The following is a 21,171-nucleotide window of genomic DNA, read 5'->3' as shown; positions in this document are numbered from 1 at the left end:
CCAGCAATTGATAGCCTGCTGGGCAGTTGCTGCACAGGGAACTTAGGGGAGCTGATAGGGGGGCTGCCGGTCCACCCTGGTTCCAAGCCCCCACCAGCTGGCTCCAACTGGCTGCTCTTCCTGCAAGCAGTGGACAAAGTAGGCAACTGCCTAACTGGGAGGATATTAAGTGAGGAGTTACTGTATTTTATCAGCAACCTACAGTCCACTGCTATATATTGCAACAAACACTGACAGAAGAACTACACATGCTAATTTCTACACCCATTCAGTTTATTTGTAAAATCAAAGGAGGGGAAACCCATTCGGTTCTTCTGGGTTAAGAGAGCTGAATCAAAACGCCAAGGAGGCTGGTTTAAAGTTCCCAGACAGGGGAACTGTTGAAGCAGGGAACCAAAGAGCAGGCTGTCACCTCATCTCCTTTAGTCAGTGCAACTGACTGCACGCACACACAGGGGGAGGAGCAGCCAACAGCCAGGGAGTGGGACGAGAGTGGGCACTTGATCAAGGCTTTTTGGACTCCATGCCCAGGACACATTTGGGGGGAGGGGGCGCAGAGTGGATTTTCACGTGCCCAGGCTCAGCTTCGCAGCGCATTCACCAGGGGAGGTTGTGCCCACGGCTAGGCAAAGTCAGGAAATGTTGGTGAACTGAATCACACTCTCCAATACATAATAATCAGAGAGCAGGCAGCGCAGAGTGCCTGGGAGGAAAATGTCTGACTTACCCGCTGAGCCGCCGGCCGTGATCTGGTGAGAAGCCTCCTGCAAAAAGCCACCCGGCTTCCTGGACATCTTCAGCTGCGCTGGGAAAGCAGCAGAGCGGTCAGTCCCGAAGTACCCGGCAGAGGCGGCCTTGGGGCAGAACTAGCGCCGGCCCCAGTGAGGGGAAAGAGCCCGAGACGGGGGGGAGTGGAGACCAGCCCCTGGCAGAGAGTGGCAGCTGGTAGGGCGAAGCGCGAGCGCCCCTCCACCCTGGGACTGTGGCTGGGCGGGAGGAGGAAGAGGCAGAGGGCGTGAGAGCGAAGAAAGAACCCAGCTGCACGTGCAGAGACCTGCCTATTGCGTGCGCGCCCCCCCTCCCCCGCAACCTTTATACCCAGTGGGCGGGAGGTTGGGGCAGCTACGGGCCAGATCCTGGGCCTAGAGCCGCTGCCCTGCCCCAAAAGGCAGGTCCCCTGTTGCTTTGCAGTCTGTAATTCAGGCCCTGCGGGTAGACTGAGAGGAAGCAAGTTTGGAGAGTGGAAAGGGGGAAGCCCTGTCACAAGGGGCAGGGAAGCAGGAGGTACAGTAACTCCTACTGAATGTGGTCCTGGTTAACTTGTTACATCACTGATCAATTAGAGAACATGCCGGTTTAAAGTTGTGCAGTGCTCCCTTATAACGTCGTTTGGCAGCTGCCTGCTTTGTCCACTGCTTGCAGGAAGAGCAGCCCGTTGGAGCGAGCTGGTGGGGGCTTGGAACCAGGGTGGGACACCGGCAGCCCTCCTATCAGCTCCCCTAAGTTTACTGTGGGGCAGCTGCCCAGCAGGCTATCAATTGTGGGGTAGTTCAGGTGTCCCTCCCCCCCCCCCCACTGCCCTTTGCTGCTTTTGCCCTCTGCCTTGGAGCTGCTCCTGGGAGCCTTCTGCTTGCTGTGCAGGGGGTGAAGGGGAAGAGGGCAGGACCGGCTTTAGGCCAATTCCACCAATTCCCCCGAATCGGGCCCCGCGCCCAGGGCCAGGGCTGCCCAGAGTGGGGGGCAAGTGGCAGAGAATCCCTTCCCTGGCTAGAGGCGCCTTTTTAATTTTTACTCACCCGGCGGCGCTCCGGGTCTTTGGCGGCACTTTGGCGGCGGGTCCTTCACTCACTCCGGGTCTTTGGCGGCACTTTGGCGGTGGGTCCTTCACTCGCTCCGGGTCTTTGGCGGCACTTTGGCGGCGGGTCCTTCAGTGCCGCCGAAGACCTGGAGCAAGTGAAGGACTTGCTGCCAAAGACTAGGAGCGCGAACCGGTGAGTACAAGCCCCACGTGTTTTTTTTACGTATTTTTTTTTTAGTCATCCCTGTTGGGGCCCCGTCGAAAGTGTTCGAATCGGGCCCCGCACTTCCTAAAGCCGGCCCTGGAAGAGGGGTGCTGATGTCAGGGTGTCCCCCTCCTTCTGCCGTCCTATATCTCATCTCCCCGGAGCGGGCAGACGGACACTATAGGGCTCAGGACAAAGGGAGCTTGCTGGCAGCAGCTGCTGTTTCAACTTGCTGATCTACTTAAAAAGTCAATGTACACCTCTACCCCGATATACCCGATATAACGCGACCCAAAATAACACGAATTCAGATATAATGCGGTAAAGCAGCCCTCGGGGGGGGGAGGGGGGCTGTGCGCTCCAGCGGATCAAAGCAAGTTCGATATAACGCGGTTTCACTTATAACGCGGTAAGATTTTTTGGCTTCCGAGGACAGCGTTATATCGGGGTAGAGGTGTATTTAGAGTGGGGTCAGCATACTTAAAGGGATAATGTGCATCTCTCTCTCTCTTTCAGACGCATACACACACACACACACCCCGGCACTTTGGAAAGTGGAGGGAGTGGTGCGCTCCAGTGGGATAGAATGGGTTCATCATCACTGTTGTTTCCGCTGGGAATGTGTGCAGCCACTGCCATGCATCTATTCTGTCTCCTCCCTTCATTAGTGCTGCCTTGTAGCGTGTGAGGCTACATTAACAACAAGTTAACCCTTGAGGGCCCAGCCGAGTGCTTGTTCATCATTTAGCAGCAAGGCATTCCCTGGAAAATATCACACCCTCTTCCATCCTCTGACTCCATATATAAATGTCTTTTGTCTGGTGAAATTTTTTTTCCTGGAACTTAAACACCCCTCCCCTGCTTTACATTAATTCTTATGGGGAAATTGGATTCGCTTAACATTGTTTCGCTTAAAGTAGCATTTTTCAGGAACGTAACTATAACGTTAAGCAAGGAGTTACTGTATAGGCAGCAGCCCCAGGGATGGTGATAGGACAGAGCATCCTAGTAGCCAGTGGAGGAGAAAACAGAAAGGGCCTCCAGGTTGCTCATCTCTCAAACCCCATCAACTGAGCCAGCTCCCCTGCTCTTCTTACCCATCCCACCCCACTGTGCCAACTCCCTTGCTATCCCCAGCACCCTCCTCAGATCTCTAATCCCCAAATAACTCCCTGCTCCCTGGCTGCCCCCAACAATCTGCCCACCCCCCGACACCCACATCTGGCTGCCTCACCCCCTTTCTCCTCCAGTTGACCCCCATGCTTCTTATAACCCTCCTACAGTTCCCTTATCTTGCCCACATCCCATAGCTCCCCTCTCCTGGGCTAGACATGGACCCCTCAGGCTTTCATACCCACAGAGCCACACAAGCCAACCAACACCTAATTTCCTCCTGATGACCCTTGACCCAATTTCTTATGCACCTTTGACTCTTCAGAAGGGAGAGGCAGTGGCTTTTGTTTTCTGGGAATGTCTGTCTAACCTCCCGTTTCCATCCTTCAGCTAGGTGATACCAAACCTCTTCCTCTAGTCTCTACCAGCTCAGGAGTCAGGCCTGGCAGGGCTCCTATATCCTGTACTTGTTTCAGATACACAAGTTGCACCTTCAGGTAGTTTTAAATGAAATTCAGTTATTTCAGCATACACGCATCTGCAAGGTCCAAACTGCATATATCCAGTCACTCTCTTCCAAAAAACAGAACAAAAGAAACAAAAAACAAATGTATGATTATCCTTACAGACACTGAGAATTTTCTTTTGCCACATGGAAATTGAGCTGTCTGTCCACCATGATAGGCCTCAGCCCTCTAATTTTTTTAAGGATCAGGAAGTACATATTCATAGACTTGATCCCTTTCTTTTCCAGGAGGGATTGGATTTCCTGAAATTTCTTACTGATTCTGTTGATCTCAAAGGCACTCTTGAACATAGCTCAGATGGTGAATTTGGTGGAATTTCTTTTAACTGAATTCTGTAACCTCCCTTGGTAAAGCTGAGGGACCATTTATCCAAGGTGACTAGGAACCATCTGGGATAAAAAGCTTCTTATTTTCCTTCCATGAGGGATACCCTCCAAACTGGATACCAACTGGCTATTTATTCTTTACCCTTTAAAAAGCCAGAGGTTTTTGTTTCTTGGAATTAGGGATTTAGGAGGCCCTTTTGGATTATCTGAAAGGGTTGATGAACACTTTAAACATGAGTGTCCTGAATACAGAGGTCTAGGTTGGCTGGTGGCTTCCGGTGAAAGGACTAGATGACAGACATGAGGGAATGAAGGATGGCTTTTGTCTCCTTCACTTTGAAGCTCTTAACTTCTCCCTCAAAAGATGCTCGCCATCATACAACAGGAACCCTAGCTTCTGCTGAACCTCTTGACAACAGAAAATATTTGTAGCCATGTGTGTCTGAATGCTCTTGCATCCCAGCCACCAAAGACCATCTGAACCTTAGCGCCAAGTCATCTCCAAGCCAAAACAGATCATATTTTTAAATTCTGCCTGCTTTCTTTTTGGGTAGAATTCAGTGAATTTGTGAGCTGTTTTCCGTATTCTGAACTGGTATTTACTCTTGTATAACTCAATAGATTGGTGTCAAAGTGGGTGGTACTAATACAGTGTTTCATTTACCTCCTGGTGCCTCTGATATGTTCATTCAGGTCTTTTGACTTTAAGGCCTTACAAACCAATTTCTTGTCATAATTATGTGACACACTAATAAAAGGGCAAGGGAGCTTTCAGGTGCTTGCCCAGAGATCTGCCAGGCTGCAGTGACTTATAGGGTGAAACTCTGTGTGAAGTCAATGCCATTGATTTCAGTAAGGCCAGTCTTTCATCCAAAGCATTTAGGTCCAGTCACTGCAGCCTCCTTTGATACACTGAGCCAAACACTGGTCCTTTTAGCCTGCAGTGAATGTCACCACACATGGAGGAGTTTTTGAAGTCACTGTGATGTTTCTTCTCTTCCTTTTTAGCAGGATTTTGGAAGACATGTCTTATGTATAATTCCTTAGCCAAGTTTTAGGGAAAACTAGATTATTTTAAAGAGAAAACGTTCACATAAGAGGACTAAGGCACCAAAACTTCATTGAGTAAGTGTGAATAAGAAGTGTGTAACAATAAACAATGTAGTCACCCAACAGAAAATAAAGAACTGATGATTGGAGATATTTGGGAGTTGCCATGGGCTGTGGTAGCATGTGACACTCTTGCAGGAGATAATGACATTAGACTACTTTAAAATGTGAGAGTTAGGATCAGTCTGCTGCTAAGAATATGGGCCCAAGTCTGGGGTTAAATGAAATCTGGTGGCTTTGGAGAAAATAAATAACTTTTCTTCTCCCTTCTTATCTGGAATGATTCTTTGGGTGTACAATCTGATAAATATATTTAAAGTGAAAAGTGTAATATTTTTAATAATAACTATTTCTCTACCTCATAGGGGTGTTGTGAGGATGAATACTTTAAAGACTGTGAGGTGCCCAGAAACTGTGGCAATAGGGCAATATAAGTACCTAAACCAGATAGTAAGATTACAGCACAACTTAATTTTGTATGGTATTTTTCCTACTAACCGCACCCCAAAATGTTTTACAGAGTTAATGCCTTCACTGAGTTAAATAATTAGTAACTGAGGAAGTTACTGGAAAGGGAAAATATATTTTGAGCTAGGATTAAAGTGTCACAATAATGGCAAAATGCAATAGAGATAAAGGAAAGTTGTTTCATGAGGCAGGAGTTGCAGAGAAGGTTCTTACACTACTCATGGAGAGATTGTATGGAAGGACTGTGAAGAGGCTAGTCTTAGATTTACAGAGGGAACAGAAAGGGAAATCAAGTTAGACTATTAAACCATTAGAAACCAAAATTCATCTAATTTTACCATTTCAGCCCATTTATGTGGCAGAAAAAGCAGGTCCTCTACTAGCAAAAAAGCAATAATTTTTAGACAAGTGGCATGTTGAAGAAGATACTTTAGTTGGCTGTAGGTAGTTATTGTGCATGAACTTTTGAGATAAAGCACATTTCCCCCCCAGAAGCAGGTCTTTCTGAGAATTTGTCAAATCTCTCCCAAATGTGTTCTGCTACTTGGAAAATGAATAGCCAGTGTGTTATTACTCAGAAGCCAAGACCTGAAAATATTTTGTTGTTAGAAAGATATTTTCACCAAGCTACAGTACAATTCTGATAAGTTCATTTGCTGAGCCTCTCTTCTTGTGATAAAGTATTACCAGCAAGTTCTGCTGACTAAGTAGATATTCCAGTGCTGTAAGAAAATGTAGCTGTTAATTGCTTACAGCAAAGATTCTGCAAAACCTGTGATTGTCACTATACAGTATATGAACACTGAGAGCATTAATTACATGTAAAAAAATTAATGCAGCATTAAAGCTTGAGATTTTAATTGTAAAAAATCAGGAAATTCAAAATTATTGTTCCCACAGCAAACATAGTTCGTCCCCCTTGCACATATCAGGAAACAAATAGTAACGTGAATTCTTTAATATATGCATGTTATAAAGACTGAGTAATCATTGTGATGGGAATCTAGAGTAACTCCCCTAAGATAATAAACTTTGTATGTAGTGACCATCAAGTAATTAAAATCTCAACATTAATGTTTCATTAACATTTGCATTAGTTCCCTTGGTTTTTCTCAGAACATTGCTTGATAAATACTGCAGGATCATCAAGCCCCCCAGTGTTCTAGGTTGTCAAAAAACTACTTGAGCATCACTGCTTATCCAGACATGGAGAATCTACTGTACAAGATCCCCTTTGATACAAAGAACAGAAATAGAATTAGGATGAACCAACTGTAGCAGTTCAGCCTAACACAGTGGTTCCCAAACTTTAACAACCTATGAACCCCTTTCGCTAAAATGTCATCTCGTGAACCCCCTCCTAAAAATGAATATTTCCAGGGATTTTCTCCTTTACCTGAGTATAAATTATAAAAGCAGTGATATTGGAAATATAAAATTTGTTTTTATGACATGCTTATTACACACTTTATTATTAATTATTATTTATCATTACAGTATTTTTATTACATTATGAAAACAGCAACACTCTTCTAAGATCTCACTTTCGTAGCTTGTATCACTTCGAATAAGCCTGTTATAAGACAAGGCTCCTATGTTTCATCAAGGAATATCAAATGTGAAACAGCATGAAGGTATTTAAGAAGCCAACTCAAAGACTTCCTCCTACACAAGCATTCAAGTCGTGAGCAGTCCAGGCAAACAACGCACATTACAACCAAGCTTAGCTGCCTATTTAATTTTAAAAACAGCAAAATATATCCACCTCCCTTTCCATTTCTTATAAGGAGTCCTTGAAGTTTAAATCTCCTCAGTGTGATAGATATGCTTGCTTTGATCTGCTTAGTTCTTGGAAGTCCAGTGGCTCCGGGCTGCTGGCCCCGTGCTGCCCAGGGTTCCTAGGGACAGCTCTGTCCGTCATTAGGGAATTTTTTCCCGAGAATCCCCTGTAACATTTCACAAACCCCCAGGGGTTCACGAACCCCAGTTTGGGAACCACTGGCCTAACAGTATCAGCCAGGGGAGGGTCTACAGTTGATCAGATCTTTGTTCAGCAATAAATACCATTGCAGCAAAACAGGAATTTGTGTATGTCTACAGAATAAAGTTAAACTTCAAAATAAAATAGCCAAGGTGTCTAGGTGTCTAATTAACATTGAGATGTGTCTGTTGTGGATACATATCCCCATAATATCATTCTCTTATATAAAACATTAACTACTACTTTAGGAAACCTTAAAGAGGATCTACAATATTAAAATAAAAACAAATCCATTATCACTGTAGTACTAGGTGTCATATACCCCAAACAAACATGGTTAAACACCCCTGCAGGTTACTTTAACTTATAACATATACCTTTTCTCATTTGGCATCTATCTGCTGACACTCTCAAAATACTAATGGCTGCATCCCCACTGGACAGATTTCCCAAAGCACTACAAGGTTTAATCCTGTGTTCCCCTGAGCCTTTTCTTCTCCTCCCTTTCCCAAACACTGCATCACCTGTGTTTACCTAGAGCACAGCATTCTCCTCTTTAAAAGAACTAGTTAAGTAATATTATTATAAAAATATAGTTTATTTGATGATTTCCACCTTGTAAGGTATCATGGGTGACCATATTTCTCAAAGTTAAAACAGGACACCCAAGCCGCTGGTGTCACCGTTAGCCCAAGCCCAGATTTAAAAATTTTATGAAGATGATGTTAAAAAAAAATAGTGAACAGAGTTTGAGCATAGAAGTTTCTGGTTATCAGGGAATAACATACAGATTATCGAGGGTGCAAAGTGCACGGGTGGTGTCTCCTCTTGCTCCCCGCCCACACCCTGTTGGGGGGGCACACTCCACTTTTCTGGCAGAACTGGGCATTTGTCCCATTTGCTCTTGCCAACTGATCATCAAACAGGACAAATGCCCACTTTTGCCAAAAAAAAGTCAAGACGTCTGAGACAGGGTTTAAAAAGGGGACTGTCCCGGCCAAAACACAATGTATGATCACCCTAGGTGTCAAATTATTAGTGAATGATCCCCCCTCTATACACACACACACACACTTCAACCAACTTTACTCTTGAAACCAGCCACCTGTCAGGGCCTACATTCCTGTTCAGAAACAAGGACATTTCCTCCCATGCCATCAGCAAGAAACACACATCAGATTCCTCAGGTCCCACAACTTTCTTAACAAAACAAACAACATTAGCAACACAACAACAAACACCAAGCAAACAAACACAGGAACTTTGTCCCCTCCCCACACACACAAAACCCCAGTGTGCTCCAGCCCTTTCCCATTAGCCATCTCTCAGAAATACCTAGCCTTTGCATCCCTTCCCCAAAAATCCCCTGCAGGCCCGCCACCACAGCACTCTCCAAAGCAACAAGCCACCAGCAATCACCCACAGCTCCCAGTAAAAACATCCACTGAAGACCCCAGCCCCTACTTCCTTGTCAGCTTCAGTGAACAGCTGATCGAATCCTACCCTCCTACGCTAGCGCCACCTTCCATCCCCAGCTGCGCTCCTGCTCCTCTTTCCCTGCTGGGGCTCGCTTTGCGCGCTCCAGAGAGCTGCGTGCCGTCCCCCCCTCCCCATTGGTGTCTCAAGGGCGTGCCTGCTGTCCTCCTCTGCCTGCGCTTGGGCTTTGTTAGTTTGTTGGTGGGCTGGGGCTGACGAGCGTGGAGGTGGCAGAGTGGGGCTGTGGGCGCGCATATATTTCACCAGAAAGGAACTACCATCTCCCTGCTGATGAAGCCTCTTCACATGGAGCTTTTTTTTTTTTTTTTTTTTTTTGCTGCTCTGCTGCCTAGGGGATAGCAAATGAGATATGATTTTTCTATCACCCAGTGCTTCCCCTTGACATCTAATCAGCTCTCTCTTTCTCATTCACTGTTTCACTTTATTTCTGTTCTGAGTTATTAGCTTGCCATTTTTGGTCCATATTTCTAGCTTCTCTGGGTCTTTGTGCCATTCTCTATTCTCACTGCTATTTGGTACCCTTCCCAGTTCAGTACCATCTGAAAATTTCACTCTTGTGGTATTTACTCCTTTTTCCCAATCATTAATGAGCATATTAAATCAGTTCAATCTTACCATTAATATGATAGTGTATGGCAGGGGTCGACAACCTTTCAGAAGTGGTGTGCCGAGTCTTCATTTATTCTCTCTAATTTAAGGTTTCATGTGCCAGTAATACATTTTAACGTTTTTAGAAGGTCTCTTTCTATAAGTCTATAATATATAACTAAACTATTGTTGTATGTAAAGTAAATAAGGTTTTTAAAATGTTTAAGAAGCTTCATTTAAAATTAAATTAAAATGCAGAGCCCCCTGGACCGGTGGCCAGGACCCGGGCAGTGTGAGTGCCACTGAAAATCAGCTCGCGTGCCGCCTTTGGCACGCATGCCATAGGTTGCCTACCCCTGGTGTAGGCGATGGTGTAGCACACTGTTATTGCCCTAAAGGAGAGTGTGTGATGTTGCTTCTATAAGGGTCCAAAAGTCAGCTCTGTTCTTGTGAAGCTCTCAACTGCTCACTCCTCTAATTTGGTGAAAAATTAAAGGAGAAGCTCAGCTTTCCGTTAAATATATTATCTTTTCTTTCCCCTCCCCATGTGCAGATAGCCTTGAAAATGTAAACTGGTTACCAGAGTTGAAAGGAAGGAAGGAAGCTACAGCTGGGCTCAACTTCTGCTGCAGGAGGCTGAGGGCTTAAAGATTTGTCTCACCTGTGTGACCCACAATTTTATGTAAAATGAGTCAATTGCTTTTGAGGTATATCCCCAAGAGTCCTCTGGCTAACCCTTCCCCAAATCATTAGGCCATCCTTGTGCATAGTAGTGTAGGCAGGAATCAGTTACATTTGTGGAAGGAGGCCAATGGTAAAATATATTTTGCAGGAGCACCCAAAAATATAAAAGAATAGCCTGTAACTTGTTAGCTCAAACCTCTCAAATCTGTGCTGCGGCTTCCTTTCACTTGTGTGGATTAGTGAATAGTTTAAAATTTATTTTAAAAACTTGCTCCCAGACTAAAGCTTATTTTAGTAAATTTCATCTTACAGCAATATTTCAGCAACTAAATACTGTTGAAATGAGGGTTTCTGGTTTTGCCTTTTCCCTTCTCTCTAAAAGTAAACTGTTTGTGAAATGTCATGTAAACATCCCCAGTGGAGATTGAGAAGTTCTGTTTATTCACAGAACAGATACAGCATGGAAAGCATCAGTGTAATCTCCTTCATGCTTCTCCATCAGTATGCCTCAATGCTGCCGTGGGTCTACCAACTCTTAAGCATGAGAGGGCAGTAGCCATGCTGTCGGCTGACATAGTATTCCTTAGCATGTACAATATATCCACTTTTTGTAGTTAAACCACTTTATAAATACTGATTTGTACAAACTACCACCAAGGGTGCCTATCGCTACCAAATTTGATTGTGGTTATTTGTTGTGGACTCCTATGCACTAGGAACTCAACAGGAAAATGCGTGTTTGTAATGGAAATATTAGTAATATCTTCAGTGGACTGGCTTAGATATGTTATAGAAATTATATGGATATAGCTAGATAGCTTAAAATTAGAATGGCAAAAAGAATATTATGAACTTGAAGATGGCAGCAGGTGATATTTGATTATCCGCACTGATATTAATGAGCTAAACAATATTGGTTAAAGTTTTAGTATGTGCTGATTTGTGCAATTCCATAGAACAGAGACAAGTTAACAATTGCTTGAGAGTTTTTTACTATAGCTTTTCTGTCTCCCTTGTAGTAGGTGCTATACAAACACTTAAGAAGACATATGGCCACATACACTGAATACCAGTGGATATGTATTACAGAGCTGTTTGTGGCTTTCTTTATACTTAGAATGGGAAATAACACTGACGTTGAAGTAAATTTAATTATGGTGGATGGTAAACATAAATTTTTTAATTGCACCAACTATTTACAACATGATTGAAGGTGTTTTACTCAAAATTTTAAAAAATTACCTTTGAATTTAGAATAAATGTATTTTTAGTGTATAAGGATAACTTTTCAGTTGCTAATAACATTTCTTAAAACCAGGTATTTGGGATGAAAATGCTTTCATAACCTTAATTATAGTATTGATTGCCACCTGGCAAGACTAATATGTAGGATTTAATTTTAGTCAGCACACAGCAATCTTAGGTCAGCCTTACATTTCCAAAAGGTGTGTGTAGCAATAAACAGTATGACAAAATGTCAACTGCATATACAAATAACTTGCATAATATTGTGTGTCACTGAAGTTGGCTGAATCTCACTGAACAGATTGCCAGATTTATTTTTATTTTTAGAGGAAATGAATCTTAGCTGAAATTATGTAGGTAATACTGTCATTTGTCTGACAGAGGCTACTGTTTATAATTAAGGCTATGTTTTAGTCACAGGTATTTTTAGTAAAAGTCATGGACAGGCAGTAAACAAATATTCACGGCCAGTGACATGTCCATGACTTGTACTATATACCCCTAACTAAAACTTGGGCCAGGGGGCTGCAGGTGCTAGGGGGCGACCTGGGTCCCCCCTTGATGCCGGGGGGGGGGGAGGATTGGTGGGACTGGCAGGCTCCCTACCCAGCTCTGTGCAGCTCCCCAGAAGCAGCTGGCATGTCCCTGCAGCTCCTAGGAAGAGGGAGGGCTAGGGGGCTCCGCATGCTGCCCTAACCATGAGCACTGGCTCCGCAGCTCCCTTGGCCGGGAACCACAGCCAATGGGATCTGTGGGGGCAGTGCCTGCAGGCAGGGGCAGCGCAGAGCCCCCTGGCCTCTCCGCCTAGGAGCTGCAGGGACATGCTGGTCACTTCCGGGCAGCCCCCGCCTCCCGAGGTAAGCGCAGCCCCCTGCACCAGCTCTAAGCCCCCTCCCACACCCAAACCACTGCTGCTGCTGGGGGGTGGGGGTGGGGGGCGGATGATGGCCCAAGACTGCCCCAGCAGCGGCCGGTGTGGGTGGCCCAGGGGCTGCCTGAGCTGCTCGGGCAGCCCTGGATCCAGCCGCACCGGCCACTGCAGAAGTCACAAAAAGTCACGGAATTTGTGACTTCTGTGACCTCCATGACAGACACGCAGCCTTATTTATAATGCCTGTAGCAAACTATTATACTACCATGAATGAAAACAAGTTATTCTGCATGCAAACAAATAGTGACTTCGTTCCTGGGACACTTTTGAAAGAAAGCAGAAATGATTGTTTGAAATCTTCTAGGGCTGTCAAGTGATTTTAAAAATTGCAATTAATTGTGAGATTAAAAAAATAGTCACAATTAATTGCAGTTTTAATCGCACTGTTAAACAATAATAGAATACCAATTTAAATTTATGATAAATGTTTTTGATATTTTTCTACATTTTAAAATATATTGATTTCAATTACAACAGAGAATACAAAGTGTACAGTGCTCACTGTATATTATTTTTATTACAAATATTTGCACTGTAAATCTAGAAGTCGAAGTATGACGGGGCATACAAATGTTTAGCATATCTGGCACATAAATACCTTGCAACGCCGGCTACAACAGTGCCATGCTAATGCCTGTTCTCACTTTCAGGTGACGTAAATAAGAAGCGGGCAGCATTATCTCCCGTAAATGTAAACAAACTTGTTTCTCTTAGCAATTGGCTGAACAAGAAATAGGACTGAGTGGACTTGTAGGCTCTAATGTTTTACATTGTTTTGTTTTTGAGTGCAGTTATGTTGAAAAAAATTCTACATTTGTATATTGCACTTTCATAATAAAGAGATTGCACTACAGTACTTGTATCAGGTGAAGTGAAAAATATTATTTCCTTTTTCTCTTTTAGAGTGCAAATATTTGTAATCCAAAATAATAATATAAAGTGAGCACTGTACACTTTGTATTCTGTGTTGTAATTGAAACCAATATATTTGAAAATGTAGAAAAAAATCCAAAAATATTTATCATAAATTTAAATTGGTATTCTATTATTGCTTAACAGTGTGATTAAAACTGTGATTAATCGTGACTATTTTTAAAATCTAGTTAATTTGTTTTGCGTTAATCTCTTGAGTTAACTGCAATTAATTCACACCCCTAAAATCTTCCTTTAGCTCATTCTCATTTCTTCCCTCCAGTATTCAATTTTCATTTCAGAACGATGGGGGGGAGGGTAATGCACAATTGAATTGATTCTGAGGTTGGAACCAGCTGTACTCTTTCTTTGGTTTGTGTAAATTAATGAAAATATTCTATTTAAAAAAGAAGAGACTTATAGTTTTATTGGCATCAAAAAGGTAATGGTTACATGTAGGGCTTTACTTTTAATATGTAGTTCATTATCCCGCTTTTAAATCTCTGTTTAAAAGTAGAAGAAAAAGACATGCTGAAAAACAGTATGAGCAGTAATTGCCTTTCTTGTTTCCGGACTTCATTTAAAAAATTCAGTATTGAAAAGGGTCACAGAATTTTGTTGTGACTTTATTTACAGGAGTAGATGCAAGTATTGTTAAAATGTTGTTCTCTGGTTTTAGTACAGAATAAATTTACTAGACTGATATTATAGATTTCGGTTTGATGACTTCTTCCTAGTGAGGAAAACTGATACTCATACATCATAATTTATAGTAATTGAACTAGCCAATTAAGGGCTGATCTTCTTTTTGAATTCAGTGGCAAAACTCCCATCAATTTTGATATTGTGGGATTGGGTCCTAGGTATGGAAGAAATAATTGGTAATGAGTTAATCTCCTTGCTGTCAGTATGTTTTTAATGATTCCGAATTTACCAAAATTAGCTGAGGAGCTCCACTTAACATCATAATGGCCAAATTCAACCCTTACTTTCATCCTGGGTAACTCCACTGAAGGCAGAATTTTGACTTGGTGTAATATGTTCATTTGAATAGCAATATTGGATTAAAATCTGCAGTAAATTAAATGATATGCATTTCTAACAGGCAAAAAGGCAAAATCGAAATCTCTTCCAGTAGATTCTCTACTGCTAGTACAAAATGTGATGCTTTTGGAATGTAAAAATAATTAACGTATTAATAGAATGGGGAAAAAGTTTAATTCCTTGATAATGAATGCCACTTACAAAGTTCAGTACTGAGTAAAAGCACAGGGTTTTTTTGGTGTCTGGTCTGAGTTTGTATCCAAATGTAAGAGAGCTTAATAGAAAGCTTCTTCTGTGGTCCAGAATTGTGTACTTAAAGTACATTAGCTGAGTTTTTAATAGTATTTAGAAAATATGGAGGTTTTCTGGTGATTTCTACTTGCTCTGTATTTTAACTTTATGAGGAAAAGATGCATTTAGCACTGAAAATCTTATTGATCAAATTTCTGCATGGAATCGATTACTTAAATATTTTACAGATACCGATTTAGCAAGTGGTACCAAACTTAGACTGGCTTGGGAGAAGCAGTATAAGGCTCTTTCAAGCATGCTAGTGGATATGTGTGAATTTCAATTTTTAAAATCTGTCACTGAATTTGTACAACTAAAAAAATTATCGTGTTCCATTCCAATTTTCAATGCATAAATCTTTTCAGGACTGGGGTCTTAATTCATGTTTTTGTAGTTACATCAGTTTATTTTCTTTAGGAGAATTGAGTTCCACTTCAATTTTCTTGCAGTACTACATTCAGCGGTACATACTAAGTGCAGGATTCAGATTTGAACCCCTTCTTTGTATTCCACTCCATCAGCTAGTGAGTAGATTGCTCCATTCTTGGACGTACTAAAAATACTTCTGATATAAGAATAAAATATCTTGGCACATACTTTGGTTTTTTTGACAATTTTCCCCTGTGCATTATAGATTAGCTTAATTTTACGAGCTTGTTTGATTGGCAGAAATACAAGTTTATATACAGAGAAGTGGCTGTTTCCAGCAGAGTTGGAATGGATTAAAATAACATTGTGGAAGCCTTGCATTCATGTGTTGTTTCACTGGTGCAAGCACACCACTCAGTGGCCTTTCAGTTCATTGCAGCAGGATGCGTATCTAAACATTTCAGAAGTAGGAATTGCTTACCAGCCGCCCTCCATATGTTACATGCAGAAAGTGTTACTTGCTCAAGTAACTTTATTTGGTTTGGAATACATGTTATTATTTTAATTAATTTTATTCTGATTGTGTGGTTGAGCAGTTTGCAACATAAGAATTTACTTAGAGGCATGGGTGATAATATCCTGCTGTACAAAAGTGTATGTGTTGGAAGTCTTATTCCTGAAGATTTAGTTACAACATAGGCCTTTGTCTTGTATCAAATTAGTACTAACGCACTTATCCTACACCTCATCCTATATGTTTTTTTCTTGCCACATTTTTAATACAAAAAACTATTTTACAAATGTTTTAGACACTATTTTTAAAGAAATATGGTGTATCTCTTGACCTGTAAAGCTAGCGTGCATACTGTGAATAACATAGGATTTGGAAGAAGATAAAAATAATAATACAAAATATTTGCTCATATCTCTTAGGTACATTACAATAAAATCATAATGTTGTGATGTTAAAATCCAGGATCTTGTCAGGGCAAGAAACAAGTGCTATAGCCCATAGGAAAGAGGTGAACCAGCTCTCCTATTTGAAATGACTTTCCCATGGATTGTCACTCGGGATTCAACATGAGGCCATCAGCACGAAAAGCACAGGCCTCTACTATTTGAGCAAAAGGAGTAACTCTGTAACAGTACAGTATCTGGTAGCAATAGTAGGTTCTACTCTAGTCACTAGAGGGGGATTGACATGATTAGTCTGCATGTTACATATTGTATATTTATTTCCAGACCAGATGGTTCACAAGGTACTGAATATTAAATATTTTTCTTACCCAGAACTGGATATCATATTTTTGGATGGAAAGAAGTAATTTTGTAGTATGTCATTTTCTAAAAAATACATTTATTTTCCTAAATGGTGTTATTTTACCTGAAAACTGTTTAGAAGTTTACAATGTAAGCATGTATGCAACGTGGAATGGTTTATTTTATACATTTTTAAAAAAAGAAAAGAAGAGAGAAAATAGTTCTGTCTGAGGTGGATTAGAGGGTAGAGCGCAAGCAAGGTGCACATGGTGATGCCATTTATTGCCTTCATATCAGCACAATACACAGCTACGGTTGTCCTGGAGTCTCCAGGAATTAAAGATTAATCTTTAATTGAAGATTGTCATGTGATGAAAACTCCGGGAATACATCCAAGCAAAACTGGCAACAGTGTAAATAGCATATGCATGTATTATATTATGGTGGAGCAGTAGCTAGACTATAGGCAACATTACATCAGAGTTTTCAGTTCAATAGGAGTCTTTACCCTTTATATGATGTGTACTTTCATATAGATTATATTAATTATTTGAGTGTGTAGATAATGTATGTAACTATAATAAAATTTACTAATGCTGATATGAATGCTGGGCTTCAAAGTAAGTGGCACTAGTTTCCCATAAATACAATTCTCCTTCTCCAAGGTTCTTGATCTGTAGTTGGATTTTTTAGAGTTCAATTCTTCAAGGTACAGAACTGCAACTCACATTCAGGTCAATAGAAATTTTGAGGTTGTTCAGGGCCTTGCAGTATTGGGTGTTCAGCAGTGGTGGACCTACAGAGAAATTGGTTGGCTGGTTTTAGATGCAGTCCCAGTGAGTGAAAGTAGCAATATTTCTCATCCTGTTTATTTTGTATATATGTATTTATCTCCTCTGTTTTGTTTTTATTTTTCAGCATTATGTGTATTGCATTTATATCACAATTTTTCCTGGCTTGTTATACATAAATGCCATTCTCTGTTGCAACTAAATATTGGGACATGTTTTCCCTAGAGAGAGAAATCTCTGATACAAACATCATATGAGCTGCTTGCTTTGTGGCAATTTGTATTGTAATTAAGATATTGTGAATGAAGAAAAGAACATAAAATATCAGCAATAATTTCAACATATATTCAATACAATTTGCCTAATTTCAAACCCACTCAACTATCACAAGTTTGAAACTGAGAACAGAACTTGAACTTTCTGAGGCTTGCATTCTGTTCGGCATTTTGCCAATTCCTGTCTTTTTGCTATCAGTAGCTGCCCTGGGCTAAGATGCATGGATTTCTACATCTGCCAGGGCACTAACTTTCATCCCATCACATAGTTAAAAAGGGGAAGAGACACATCTCCATGACCTTTGGGTAGGATGATAGATGAAATGCAACCCTTTCCCCTGCCCTTTGTCAGGAAGAGATGGTGGAGATCCATAACCGCTTTCTATCATTCAAGGGAGCAGGGAGTGAAGTTCTCACAACCCTTGAGATCCATGTCCATCTGCACTCACCCACCCCAAAAGGCTCCAGGTGCCATACCCACTTCCTTACAAATGTTGTTTGATGGGTTGGGTGTGGTTAGCATTTTATGTTCCCCTCTAGCACTTCCTATAGGAGGCAAATTGCTTTACACCCCATTTTCTGTCTTCAAGTAGCCTGGCAAAAAGTCTGCTACACCCCACCATCAAAGGGAGACTGTTCTGGTGAGCAGGGAGGGGAGGAAGACTGGTTGTTCAACACCTCATCTAGCAGCAGCAAAACCAGGGAAAATAATGTAGACCATGTTCCACAGTGCTATATAAAGCTCCAAGAGACCGAGGCAATTCATAGTGTATGAGAAGCTTAGGGACTTTGGGCATAGGGTTGTGATATATTCTCTCTTCTTTTCTCCAGCATGACTGAGGGTGTAGCGCAGTTCTTCCCTGCCTGATGATGGGGACTATGGGAATGGTTTGAAAGCTTTGGATTTCCAAAAACACAGACTTACTTTGTAAAAAACAGAACTCTTGGAAAAATAGTTGGAAATTTTTACAAAGTTCACTTGTTCCTATTTAGATTTTTTTTGGAAAAGTGTTGATTTTGTTTTTGTACTTTGAAATAAAAAAGAAAATTAAACTCTACAACAGTACAATACTTTGGTGAAGGAACAATGTTAATGCTACAAATGAAAGAAAACTTAGAGTAAATATGTACTTAAATGAAGATGTGCCTTTTTAAAATAACAGTCTTATGGCCTGACCCAAAGTCCATTGAAGTCAGCAGAAAAACTCGCATTGACTTCAGTGGGTTTTGAAATAGGCCCTTTGTGAATTATGCAGTGTAAACCCAGGATTTCTTGCTTTTGTGGGAATAATTCAGACACTCTATGTTATTTAGACATTGTTTGGTAACTAAAGAAGGTCTGTGTACTTAAGTGTGCTATTTTTTGTGTGTGCACACTCTTTCACACCCTATGGGCATATTAATATGTAAATATGTACATTTCAGAAAACACTAATAAACTTGTGTAACTTGTCATTGTGTAATGGTAAAAATGATGGTACACTATGAAGTATACTTTAAATCCTGGTAAAATAATCCTATCAGGTGTATCTATAAACAGTTATTTTCTCAGGTTAAATTGCTTTTGTTCTAACAAATATTATCTTTGTCATAAAGTAATATCCTATTGGATACATTGCTTTATAGTATCAAAGTAAAACATTCAAATATTTAGCTATTTGATTTTAATCTGTTTTCAAACATGTTAATTCATAGTTGTTTTTTGTTGCTTGTTATGTCAAGATTTCATGAGCTTGTTGACATTCTAAATTAAGATTAGTTAAAAAATAAAATATAAAGATGAAGTTGAACATTTCAGTTTGCATGATTATCTTTAAAGAAAAGCAAACATACAAAATTTTATAAATCTGCATTCTTGGCTCTGTCTCTAAAACTGTTTGTTTTTATTAGACCACAGGAACTTTAAAGTTAAGCTTTTATGTTTGCACCTGACTACATATAGTGAAAAAGGATATAGTTCCACACCTATATCCTTGTCCAGTTGAATCCTTCCTAATTTCACTGTGTTCCTTAAAGGAACAGTACATAAAATAACAACCTTACGATTATTGCTTCTCACATTTTAAAAATACTTTTTAGAACATACTACAGTAATTTAGAAATGCCAACATCAGTGTTGAGATATTTGTTTGTCTTTAACTTAATCCTCCCCCCCCAAAAAAACCCAAAACAAACTGCAAGTTTCGTAACCTGTGATCTGATACTGCTCGTCTACCTCCCACCCCAATTCTCTGATTTACTGTCTGCTACCAAACAGCAGATTACTAATGTGTTGAGCATAAGCAAGGGGGAGAAAACAAGTGTAGCACACTTTTTACCTGTATATGAGGAAAAATATTAAATTGGGATCATATTTACTGTTCTAAAAGGTAAATGCATGTTATAGAAACATTTACATTTCTGTAAATTTCAAGAAATGAAGTCCATATGTGTCTAGAATAATGCTACTGTGCTAATAATAGTTATCTGCGGTATGTATTTTTCTAGGGCACATTAAACTTTACATGTGCATCAGGAATGAATACTTTATACTGGTTCTCATGTCTTGATTTGGGTACCGGTTAGTCTAATGGTGATAGTTTAGGAGCTTCTTGAAATACATTTTGAGAGTACATTTATTGGAAACAATAAAGGAGATCATACACTAATGAAGATTGTCATTTAACTATTTTCTTTTCGTCAGTAGTTTTTCTGAGGGCCGTGCCCTCATTACCACGTTTGACATGCTGAACTGTTAAAACATCTTTCAGCAAATACAGCTTTTTTGAGAGTTTCTTTAGTATCTTTAAACACTAGATGGAGCTATGTGCCAACAGTGGATCTTTAAAATAACAGGTGAGAATACTGGCTATTCACCCTCCCAAAACCCCCATATATATAATTGAGAGTGATTTCGTGCCTATGATTTTTGTGTTACATGTTCAAAAAATGAATGAAGTATTAAAACTTTGTTTGAAATGTATTGTACAAGTCAAGGACACTGATCCTGCACTGAGACAGTAAGGCTCTGGTATCCATTTAGCCTTTGAGTTTTTCACTAAAAATGCAGAATGCAACTACAGAAAATAGGTCAGCAAAAAACTGCGCACTTTGTTGTGCCTGATGCATATTCATACCCTCAACTTAAAAAATAAGTAGTGTGAATGGGCTCAAATCAATTTGGTTTGTTACCAAATGAAGCTAAATCCATATTGGCCACTCTTAAATTGATTTAAGAGTGTCCACACAAGGAGAAAAAGAACAGGAGTAAGTACTCCTATTCTTTTTGCTGATACAGACTAACACGGCTACTACTCTGAAACCACACAAGGGGAGTTACACTAATTTAACAAAAAACATTTTGAAACCAATTTAGTTAAAATGGCGCCATTTCTGTGTGTTGACACTAGCTATGAGAATGAAACAGCATCTAAAGAGCAGGATGAAGTGATTACAGTAATGCTACAGTTCTGTTATATTTTTACTGTGGGGAGAACTGAGGTTTTCTTGAAATTACTGTCTGAAACAGTGTAAATATATAGTATTGATTGAAAAAAAAAATCTGTCAGCCTAAAGATCAGTGTTTAAAACTATTAAATTTGGACTGTTTTGGTGTTGTTTGAAAAGAAATTAAATACAGTGCATCTCTTATTTGATGCTCATGGTCATTCATATTTGTCTCAGAAAATCTGGAAATTGATTGAGTCCCAACTGTCCTACATCTGAATAATATTATAGTACAATAACACTTTTGTGCAATATCTGATATCCCAAAAA

The 21,171-nt window shown here is 40.5% G+C and overlaps 2 protein-coding genes across 2 annotated transcripts in view; one reads left to right on the top strand and one right to left on the bottom strand.

The window, feature by feature from the left end:
* Window positions 1-951, bottom strand: part of SLC25A21 (solute carrier family 25 member 21) — a 358,445-nt gene extending 357,494 nt beyond the window's left edge. The window contains exon 1 of the mRNA XM_065403051.1: window positions 728-951. Within this exon, the coding sequence (XP_065259123.1) occupies window positions 728-794 (67 nt within the window). The 5' untranslated portion in view covers window positions 795-951. The remainder of the gene's footprint in view (window positions 1-727) is intronic.
* MIPOL1 (mirror-image polydactyly 1) overlaps window positions 747-21,171 on the top strand; it is a 276,027-nt gene continuing 255,602 nt past the window's right edge. Inside the window, exon 1 of the mRNA XM_065403050.1 lies at window positions 747-824. The gene's annotated coding sequence lies outside the window, so the exon portion shown is untranslated. The remainder of the gene's footprint in view (window positions 825-21,171) is intronic.

Source organism: Emys orbicularis, chromosome 4 (assembly GCF_028017835.1).
Source record: "Emys orbicularis isolate rEmyOrb1 chromosome 4, rEmyOrb1.hap1, whole genome shotgun sequence".
In the NCBI taxonomy this organism is placed as follows: domain Eukaryota; kingdom Metazoa; phylum Chordata; order Testudines; family Emydidae; genus Emys; species Emys orbicularis.
Note: the sequence above shows the minus strand (reverse complement) of the source record. Positions and strands in the feature narration are given on the sequence as shown.